Source organism: Dictyostelium purpureum (assembly GCF_000190715.1).
Source record: "Dictyostelium purpureum unplaced genomic scaffold DICPUscaffold_234, whole genome shotgun sequence".
Taxonomy (NCBI): Eukaryota; Evosea; class Eumycetozoa; order Dictyosteliales; family Dictyosteliaceae; genus Dictyostelium; species Dictyostelium purpureum.
In genome coordinates this window covers 1-11,619 of record NW_003519570.1, presented here as the reverse complement: position 1 = coordinate 11,619, position 11,619 = coordinate 1, and the positions used below count along the sequence as shown (strand labels likewise).

The 11,619-nt window shown below is 23.7% G+C and overlaps 3 protein-coding genes across 3 annotated transcripts; 1 reads left to right on the top strand and 2 right to left on the bottom strand.

The window, feature by feature from the left end:
- Positions 1–2,887: 2,887 nt before the first annotated feature.
- Positions 2,888–3,076, bottom strand: DICPUDRAFT_21199 (uncharacterized protein; the record flags this gene model as incomplete). The annotated part of the gene is made up of 1 exon (XM_003290612.1): positions 2,888–3,076. A coding segment is annotated over one exon (189 nt), but the record flags the coding sequence as incomplete, so codon positions are not given.
- A 1,031-nt stretch (positions 3,077–4,107) lies between these two features.
- On the top strand, positions 4,108–5,819 carry DICPUDRAFT_81385 (uncharacterized protein; the record flags this gene model as incomplete). Its single annotated transcript, XM_003290618.1, has 4 exons — positions 4,108–4,220; positions 4,256–4,343; positions 4,418–4,607; positions 5,584–5,819. The coding sequence occupies 4 exons, from the start codon at positions 4,108–4,110 to the stop codon at positions 5,817–5,819; spliced, it is 627 nt and encodes a 208-aa protein (XP_003290666.1).
- Positions 5,820–10,430: 4,611 nt separating this feature from the next.
- Positions 10,431–11,564, bottom strand: DICPUDRAFT_81384 (uncharacterized protein; the record flags this gene model as incomplete). Its single annotated transcript, XM_003290611.1, has 2 exons — positions 10,431–10,481; positions 10,559–11,564. Coding segments are annotated over 2 exons (1,056 nt in total), but the record flags the coding sequence as incomplete, so codon positions are not given.
- Between the last annotated feature and the right edge of the window lie 55 nt (positions 11,565–11,619).

Here is an 11,619-nt window from a genome sequence, read left to right as displayed (position 1 = left end):
GGAAAGGTTTTTTTTATTTTTTTAGGATTATTAAAATTATATTGGTTAGGTGAATAAAAAAAAAAACCTTAAAGGTTATTTTTGGAAATGAATGCCAAAAATTTTTTTTTTTTTTTTTTTTTTTTTTTTTTTTTTTTTATTTTTTTTTTATTATATAAACTATAAATTTAAAGTGATTTATTTTTATTAAATTACTATTATTAAATTATTTATATGAATTAGATATATTTGTTTTATATTTTTGATGTTGATTTTGATGATGTTTTTTTATTTTTTTGATGATGATGATAATATGATAATAATTATTTTCTTTTTCTTTTCTTTTTTAAAACAATAAAAAAACAACATAATTATACCATTTAAAATTTTGAATGTACAATTAAAAAAAATAAAATAAAATATCATACACAGAAAGAGGATTGTTATATTGCAATACAACACATACATACACAACACACAAAACACACATGGTATGCATTAAAAAAAAACATATAAATATTTAAATCATTTATTAAAACTCTTTATTGTTATATTTATTATTGTTACTTAATGTTATTTTATTTGAAGTTTTTTTATTTTCTGATGTTGTTATTATAATGTTTTTTAGTTTTTTTTGTTGTGAAAAAAAAAAAACAATGGGATTTAAATATTTTGATATTTTAATGTTTTTTTATTAAAATAATTAATCACCTACCTTTTTTTTTTTTTTCTCTTATTGTTAAAATAACTTAATTTAAATTTTAAATAAAAATAAAAATAAAAATAAAACTTGTTGTAAAAAATTGTTTGAAAAAAATTTTAAAAAAATAAAATAAAAAAAAATTTAAAATAAAAAGAAAAAAAAAATTTTGTCGCGATTGGAAAAAAAAAAAAAAAAAAAAAAAAAAAAAAAAAAAAATAACCCCCAAAAAAAAAAAAAAAAAAAAAAAAAAAAAAAAAAAAAAAAAAAATTTTTTTTTTTTATAAGCCTTTAAAAGAATGTGTTTAATAAAAATGGAAAATGTGTTTATTAATAAGTATAAGTATTTATTAGTATAGCTATTTATCTAATGCTTTGGCATTGGTTTTTTTGTTAAATAAATGTAACTTTTTTTTTTATTTCAGTAAATTTTTTTTTTTTAAAATTTTTTTTTTTTTGATTTTTTTTACCCGTAAATATCTTTTAAATTTTATGTATTAATATTTATTAATTATAAAAGTATTTTTAGATTTTTTATTGTTTATTAATAAACCAAGCAATTATATAAAAAGAAACATATCAAATATTCAAGAGATTGATTTAAAAAGCTTTATACCGCTTTAATGAGATACATTTCGCAAAAATATAAAATAAAATAAAAAAGTAATAAATAAAGAATGAGTATTTAGTTTAATGGTTTCTGTTTGTTTGTTTATTTTTATAATTTAATTTATATATTTTTAATTTATGAATTTTATAAATTTAATTATAGTTCAATTTGTTATGATTTATGTATTGTTTAATTAATTTAGTTTAGTTCATTTGGTTATTTAATTTTATTTATTTGGTTATGGATATTTAATTAAGTTTTTTTTTTTATTTTTTGAAATTTATTATTGTTTTATTCATATGAAAGGTTAGCACTAATTTTATTAATATAATTCAAAATTTTTTTTGGTTATTTAATTTTGGTTATTTAATTTTTATGTTATTTGTATTTAGCTAAATTTCTCTAAATTGTTGACTATCTGCATTGCGTAGTGTCGCTGGGGGTTCAGGTGTTGCAGTTTCTTAAATAATATAATATAGTTTAAATCTTTATGGTTTTTCTTGTTTCTTCTGTACCATCATTGGAATTGTTACTATTAAAATTGCTTAGAGTGGTTTATCCAGTTTGGTAAATAGGTGTTCGTCCAATAAAACAGGTGTTACTGTTTATCTTTTAAAATTTGGTTTATAATTTCTTGTACAAATATTTAATAGATTATAACAAAATTTTATAATAAATTGCACTTTGACCAACTTAGCAAAAGGAGATTTCTTAATTTATACTATTAGTTCCAACTCTTACCTTTTTTGTTGATATCGAATTTTTTTAATCATTAGCGATGTATTTATGACTTATCCCTTCAATTTCCATACCTAATGGAGTACTTAAAAAACAATTTGTGGCGGTAATGCTAATTAATTTAGGTAATTTTAAAAAGGAATATAAAAAGTAAAAAAAATAACAAAATACACTTTTACAAAAAATACATTATAAATAATAATGTCAAAAATTAATAGAGTTTTTTTTTTCAATACAAATTAAGTTGATCATCATCGGGTTTCATTACTAATTATGTAATGAATATCAATATAGCTAACAAGTGAATAAGTATTTAAGTAAAACAAAGTATAACAAATAAACAACAAATAAACAATTATATTATGTGCAAAGAAATTGTAGTTTATTATATATTAAAGTAAAGACATCTAAAGTTTTAGACTGATGGCTTCAGGTATTTAAAAGGTACTGAGAGAAATTGGTTCTAGTTAGAGGTTGTTTCTTAAGTGGTGGGAAAATGGCAGTCACTAAACAGCAGTTAACGGTTTTTTAATAAGTATAAGGCCACATAAAATGGGTCCCTGATTTTTGTATTAATTGCTAACCAAGAGTTTTTGACTTACCCCAAAGGTAAACACGACTTTTATTAATTTATTTATTTTTTAAAAATTTTCAATAATTTAATTTTGATTATTTAATTTTTATTTGTAATTCATCGATAAAGTTCGGTAGCTTTCCAGGTGTATCGGTATTTTCACTCTAAATATATCTGAATTCCATATCTTGCTTTATTTCTCTAGCCTGTTGACTATCTTCATTGTGTGATGTCACTGGCTAGATGGATCTTGGTGTTGAAGTTTCTTATACCTTATATATATTATAATGTTTTTGACTTCTCTTTCCCATGCTGCTGCACAGATTAACTTCAATCTCTTAAGTACTCTTTCATATGTTATTTCGTAGGTGAAATATTCATGATTTTTCTTGTTACTTCTGTACCATATTTGTTCGAAAATTTTTGCTATTAAATTTGCTAAGAATGGTTTATCCAGTTTGGTAAATAGGTGTTCGTCCCGTACTACAGGATCTTACGAGCTTCTTTTAAAATTTGATTTATTATCGTTTATTGACTGATGGACACTTGAAGAATATGTTCTGATGATTCTTTGTCTGGACAGAACGGGCATTGTGATTCGAAAATTTTTGGCAATGCTTTAAGCAAATATCTCCCATAGTAAACAGTAGTATCTCACCTAAATTGGGGCCCTGAGGGTAGTTAAACAAAAATTTTCCATCAGTTCGCTCCCGTTGTCTAATGGTATGATAACTGCCTTCCAAGCAGTTGGCCCGGGTTCGATTCCCGGCGAGAGCATATCCATATAATTAGATTTATCTTCCCGGTGATAAAAATTTTATTATTATTATTTTCTTTGTAATGTATTATCATCAAAATTCACTTAATTAATTAATTATAACTTAAATAGTCATTTAATCAAACAATTATAATAATTAATAATTTTAATAATTAAAAATAATTTAATTTTAAAAATAAAAAAATAAAAAAATAAAAAAATAAAATAAAAAATTTTCGAATTTTTCGTTTTATTCAATTTTCTCATAAACTTAAAAATCATATAATTTATTATCTTTATTTTTATTGTTTATTAATTATTTATTTATACTTTAAAGTTCATTTACATTACATCTTTTATGTAATGTATTCATATGCAAAATCCTTGATATTTATAATGCTAAATAATACTTGATAAATTTTAATGATACACAATAGTTGATATTTTTATATGATATATAATAACTATTTATTGAATAATATAAACTATTCAAAAGTTATTAAAAACAAAAGAATACTTTATGCAAGATTCCAACAATATCGAGAAATCAATAGTCCATCATTATAATATGGCAATCGAAATACTCAAATCAAGAATTAATTAAAAGAATTGCATGTGAAATGAGTGATATTAGTTATGATTTGGTAGAAGGAATTAAAGTTTGAACCCTTGATGAAAAAATATATACATATATCTTATATTCAGATTCAAAAGAGAAATATATTCAAGATAATAATAAATCTCTAGTTATGTGTAAACCTCTTGTAAATGGTCTTTTAAGCTATATGGTTGGAACATTTTTAGAACGTATTCATCATTTTTCATCCCCTAAAAAAAGCCCCGTATCAAAATCTAGAAGAGGGTCTGTTAAAGAATACAAATATCCATATATTATAGGTTTTTAAACAAGTTAGATAATGATATTACTCCCTCAAGTCGTGTTGGTCACGTATTAAGAACTTATAAAGATCTTAAATTTCATTTGGTTGGTGATAGTGCATTTTCCCAAAGATAGTTTAAATCATATTGTAAATAAAGATTGGTTGGCAACAATTTCAGATTCCTCAAGTAGCAACATTAACATTGCTCAAAGATACATTAAAAGATGAGAAAAGTTGGATTACAATTGAACTTGATGGTTATTATAAAGTCTGTAAAATTGATGAAAGAGACGAAAAAGTTCCTACATTTAAATCAATTGCAGCAATTGGTTTTAAAACTCAAAATCGTGAAGTTAATCCAAGCAAATGTTATAACATAGTAGTAGTGATGAAGTGGATCTTTATAAATTAAATAATTCAACTTTAAAGAAATTATGTTTAGGTTTAGGTGTTTCAAGATCAATTAGTAATAGGAGAATGGTTATGTCAATAATCTAGATCCATTATCTCATCCAACCAACCCCAATTTGTACTCATTATTATCAGAAGCAATTCAAAAAGATACTCATAATCATATTCATTGGTTAAACTCAAGATTTTAATTTACCAGCTCTTGCTCAATTAACATGTGAAGGTTACATTTTAGTTTATTTTTTATTCTTCCACAAGTCCTGTACTCATCGTCTTTTTCAAGCTCAATCATATATGCTCTACATTCTCATATTCATAAAATTGATAAAATATATTAAATAAAGATATTACAAAAAAAACATATTCTTTTCTTATTTTTTTTTTTTTTTTTATTTTCTATTTTTACTATTTACTTTTTTCTTAAAAAATAAATAATAAAATAATAAAATTAATTAATTAATTTTTTTTTTTTTTTTAAAAATCATTTTTAAAATGAAATAGTTTGTATAAGGTTTTGGATATCATTTAAAAGAAAATTAAATAAAAAATCGAAATCAAATAAAAAAAATGATCAATAATCAGTATTAAAAAAAGATATAAACTAAATTATTACTTTATAATTATTTTTTTTATTTTTTTTTTATATTATAAAAAAAATTAGAATTTTCAAAACAGTTCTTTCTTTTTATAAAAAATTTTTTTGTATTTATTTGAATTTTTTTTTTTTTAATTTTTAAATTTCATTACTGAAACAAATTATTACAATCATAATAAAATAAAATGTTTTCATTAATGGATTTAATTTTCTATTTTTTTGCAGTTCTTGTAATTTTTACTGCAAATTTTCAACCAATAATAATTTTAATGATCAAATGGATCAACATACCCAACAACAAACCCAACAACAAACCCAACAATAAACCCAACAACAAGCCCAACAACAAACCCAACAACAAACCCAACAACAACAACAAGCCCAACAACAACAACACCCACAACACACCTCAACAACCCATTCTAATTTTGATGAGGAATTAGAACAACAACAACAACAACAACAACAAGCCCAACAACAACAACAACAATTTCAATTTCAATATCAACACCAATATCAACATCAGCATCAGCATCAAAATAATCAACAACATAAAAAAGAGGGAATGCTATAGACACAAAACAAGATATTGAAAGAAGAGTAAGACAAAAGGTCCATGGGGCTTGGAAAGAGTTCGATGAAATATCAAAAAGAAGAAATCAATCAGATTATAATGGACCAACTCTTCTATTGACAAACTACAGCCAAAGTGAACAAATCATAAAATTTAAAAAAGAAAAAGATGAAAAGAGAAGAAAAGAAAAGGAAAGAAAAAGACAAAAAGAATTGGAAAAGGAAAAAAGAAAAAAGAGAAAAGAAAGGGATACAGACAGAGATAGAAGGGATAAAAAAAAGAAAATTAAATTTTCCCTAAATGAAGATCAATGAAAAGCCAAAATACAAAGATAGAGTTAATTCATATTTAAATTAATTCATTCTCTTTCAAGCTTCACACGTTCTATTTAAGTCTACATTGGGATATTCATTATTTTAAGGTAACTATAATGTTAATATTTACATAATTATTATTAAATTTGATTATAAAAGAAACAAATATCTAATTTTTATATTTATTTAGTTTCAATTCTTTCTTTTTCAGTTTCAATATGTAATTTATTATGAGTAATTATTCATACATTGGGGGTTCCATATATTCTATTAAATCGAGGTTCAGTATTTTCTTTATAATTGTCTTTTTCAAGTAATTCATCAAACGCTGGCAACTGTTTTTTTCAGGTCACTCATCAAACATTTGGGGTTCAATATCTTCTTTTTAATCTGGGTTTTCAAGTCATTCATCAAACATTTGAGGTTCAGTATTTTCTTTTTAATCGGGGTTTTCAAGTCATTAGTAATACATTGGGGGTTTCAAGTCATTCATAAAACATTGAGGTTCAGTATATTCTTTTTAATTGGGGTTTTCAAGTCACTCATCATTCATTGGGATTCAACATATTCTTTTTAAATGTGGTTTTCGAGTCATTCATTAAACATTGGGGTTGTTTTCAAATCTTTCATCATACATTGTGAGTTTATTAAGTCATTCAAACGCTGTGGTTTTTTCAAATCGTTCATCATACATTGGGGTTGTTTTTGCAAATCGTCCATCATACATTGTGGGTTGTTTTTAATTCATCAAACGCTGTGGTTCTTAATTCGTCAAACATTGTGGGTTGTTTTTTCAAATCGTTCATCATACATTGTGGGTTTCTTTTAATTCGTCAAACATTGTGGGTTTTTTAATTCATCAAACGCTGTGGTTTTTTCAAATCATTCATCATTCATTGGGGTTTAGTTTATTCTTTTAATTGGGTTTTTAACGTCATTTATCAAGCATTAGGGGGTTTTTCCTAGTCACCCATTATTCATTGGGGTCTACTTTTTTTAATTGTGTTTTTCAGGTCATTCATCATTCATTAGGGTATTTCTACTTTAAAGGTATTTATAAAGTTCATATTCAAATAATTATTATTATACGTATTTGAATATAAAAGAAACTAATATTTAATTTTAAAGCTTAATCAGATTTTAATTCTTTCTATTTCAACACATTATAATAACAATAATATAAATATAAACAATAATATTAATAATAACGAAAATGATAATAATGAAAATAAAAATGATAATTATCAATTAAATACCATCTACAAAAACAATTAACACTTTCATCCGTTTTATTAAGTACAATTTAATGTCATTTGGTCACAGATCCGGGTCAATCTTCATCATCAATTTTATCATTTATTGTTATTATATAGAATTAAAAATTCTCCATCCCTAGTTAATTTTCAATTCATTATCAAAATAAAGATCTTTAATTTTAAATTTTTTAATAAAATAAATTTTTATTGTTTTTTATTATTGACTAAAAACCATATGGTAATTTTTTTTACATTTTGTTTGAAATCTTTTCTAAAAGTAATTATTATTATTATAAAAGTGGATGCATTTAAAAAAATAATGATATTTTAATAAAAAAATAAAAATTCAAAATTAATTTTTTTATTTTTTTTTTATTTTTTTATTTTCTAATGTTACACTTATTAAAAATAAAATACAATCACTAAATCAATACACATAGACGTATCACCATTAAATAAAGCATACCAACAGTGAAGCAGTTTTAAAAGATAAAGAATGTCAAATATTTAGCTTTTCAATGTTTGGGAATATATATTCCCAAACATTAGCAAAGACACACCAACAAACCAATTAATTTATGAACAGTCTTCAAGAAAGAATAAATATTGCAAAGTATGCAATTACGATATCAAATATTTTGGTATTGAAGATTTTAAAACCCGATAAAAGAATCTTTGTGCAACTAAAAAACACTTTTAAGATCAGAAAATTCCAAAGAATATATAAAAGCCTATGTAGATGATATTATTATTTATTCAAAGTTATTTAATGAACATATAATAAACATTACAAATAATATCTTTAAATAAAAATTTTTAATTTAATTTTTTATATTTAATAATAAATAAAAATAATATTTATATATTTATATATTTATATATTTATAATTTTATTTTTTTATTTACGACACCCAATAAATTTACAGATAAATTTTGTTAAATGTTAATTATGGAAAAAAAAAAATTAAATTAATCTTTATTATTTTTTTTTTGAATTTTTAATTTGAATCTATTATTTTGATGTTCATTTACAGAACATATAGAAGTAACTCTGTAACATAGGTATGTTTTAATTAGAATTTTTTTATAATAAAGTATAAAAACTGTTTATGACTCTAAGTCTGATAATATATCTGTTCTTCCTGATTCACAGAGTTATATATAATAAAGCTTTGAAACTTGAATGATTTGCTTTTGTTTATTTGATTGATGGAATTTGAAAAAGTAGTCATATACTTTAGTTGGTGGAATGCCTTCAATATTACCAAATGATATATTTATTGGGCTAACCTACTACATCTCTTGTACAACCCTTTTTACTTGATTTTGATTTTTAAATATACCAAACTATATTTTTGAATTGCAATAGATTTCTAAAATCCTTTTTAATGTTGAAAATATTAAGAGTTGTAAAAAAAAAATCTCATATTCAGTTTTTAATGGAACCATACCTGAACAAAAATTGCTTTAAGTGGTAAAATTTAAAGAACCCAATACTGATGCATCTATAATGATTTATGAAATGCCAATTGAAGTCTATGGGATGATGTACTTGAGATTTAGGGCTTAAACAATAGTTTATTGTTGGCTAAGTGAAAATTGGCAAACCCAAACAATGATGGACCTCTATTTTGAGCATACTTTTGAGTTTTATTGGCTACTGAATACTTTTAGGTAAATTTTTTTAATTATTATGATAATTATTTTTGATTATTATATTATACAGAAATATTAAAAATGTGGTAAAGGGTAGATTAAAATTGGGTTATACTACTGAAAAATGACATTAAATGTGATTAATTAATAAATAAAAGTTAAATGGATGATTATTAATTATTAATATTAATCAAATTAAAAATAAAAATAAAATAGTAATATTTACATAGAATAAACAGAACCCCGATGTTTGAATTGTGACTTTAAAATGTGTTCATACTGAAAAAGAACCCCAATGTTTCATGAATGATTTGAAAAAAAACACAATTGAAAAGGATAAAATATACCCAATGTATGATGATTATTGATTTGAAATAAATAAAATGTTGAAACTGTACAAGAAAGAATTAAAATTAGCTAAATAAGTATTAAAAATAAATATTAGTTCTTTTATATTCAAATTAAGAATAATTATGTTAATAATAACATTAAAGTTACCTTAAAAATACAAATACCCCAATGTTGGCATTAAATAAAGAACGTGATTATACTGAAGGAGAAAATATTATAATTGAACTATATGGGACTGAAAGAGAGAGAAATATTATAATTTAATTATATATGAAACAGAAAGAGAGAGAATTAACCTAAATATGAAATAAATATTAGTTTCTTTTATATTTTAATAATTATGTTAATATAATCATTGTATTTACTTTGATTAATCAAATACCCAAGCATGGCAACATGTTGATATGAGAAAGAATTAAATATTGAGCTTTTTGATATGAAAGAGAAAGATTCAAACTAAAAACGTTTTGTATGAGAAGGATTTAAATACCGAGCTTTTTGATGTGTATGAGAAAGATTTAAACTAAAAACGAATAAAATATTGGTTAATTTTATATTCAAATAATAGTTATGTAAATATTAACATTATGGTTACCTTAGGGAATGAAAATGCACACATATAGACATTTAGTATAGGATTATAAATGAAGAGAAGTCATTATTATTAAACTATATAGGAATTAAAACTAAATATTAGTTTTTTTATATTCAAATTTAAATATAAACTTAATAGTTACCAAAAGAGAACTAGCATATGAAACCTTTGGAACTTCTTTAACCTTTTGAAGAGTTGAGGATAATGCAATGAATGGAAATGTTTGTCCTTTAATGTTGTTTTCTGATATAATCTTGATTGATTTCGTTATTATTCCATATAGATAGAGTATTATTGATCGAGGTTAAAATAATCATCTAATTGGTGGCCAACTAATTGATGACGATTAACCTAAAAATCTATATTTTCCCTATGGATTGGAATATTGTAATCGAAATGCTATTGGACATTCATTCTGTTTAAAGTGTTATTAATTTTATTAATCTATGTTCATTGCATCATTTGTTAAACCCTCATTTTGAATATCTCTCTATAATTAAATAATAAATTAAATTAATATATATGTTTTATTAATAAAGTATAAATATGAATGTATGAATTACTTACTCTAATACTTGAAATTGGTTGTCTGCAAGTTGGACATGTTCTAGTACGAGAATACCATCTAGTAATGCATTCAAAGCAAAATTTATGAACACAATCAATTGATGCACTATTAATGGCCTCTACCTGACTAAAGCAAACTGTGCAGATGTTTTGGTCTTCGTCTTGTTCCATTTGTTGTGGTTGTCCTTCTTGTTGCAATCTTATTTGTTGTAATCTTTCTTGTTGCAATCTTAAGGCTTCGAATTGTTCTCCACGTACCCTTTGATGTTCTTCTTGTGTATATGGAGCTTGGGTACGTTCTCTTTCTAAATTTCTTCTATTTGCACGTTGTTGAATTTCTTCTAATCGTTCTCTTACTGAACTTATGTAACGATTACGTTCTTCGTGCTCTCTTGAAAATCTCTCCATAAATAAATGACGGGCATTTCTACTTTCAACCACTTCTCTAAATAAATTGTCGGCATCTTCCCATTCTCTTGAAACTCTTTGTGGTTGTCTTTCTCTTTCTAATGTTTCCATAGGTACCCTTTCTTGTTGCTCTCTTGCAACTCTTTCTCTTAATAAATTTTGGGCACGTTCCCTTTCTTGTTGCTCTCTTGCAACTCTTTCTCTATATAAATTTTGGGCATGCTCCCTTTCTTGTTGCTCTCTTGCAACTCTTTCCCTTTCAATTCTTTCCCTTTCTATTCTCTCTCTTTCAACTCTTTCTCTCTCTATTTGTTGTTGACGTACCCTTTCTTGACGTTCGTTTTCGATTCTTAATAAATATTGGGTACGTTCCCATTCTTGATGCTCTCTAAAGATTCTTTCTCTTTCTAAAAGTTCTAAACGTTCTCTTTCTTGTCTTTCTCTGATTAATCTTTCTGAACGTTCAGATTCTCTGATTTCTCTTTCAAAATCCAATACCTCTTTTCTGAGAGCTTTATTTGATTTTTCTCTTTCAGTTTGAACTTTATCCCTTCTTAGAATCTCTAATACTAATGGATCTGACTCTAATGATTGGATACTATTATTATTAATATTGTTATTATTGTTATTTTTATTGCTATCATTAGAGGCAA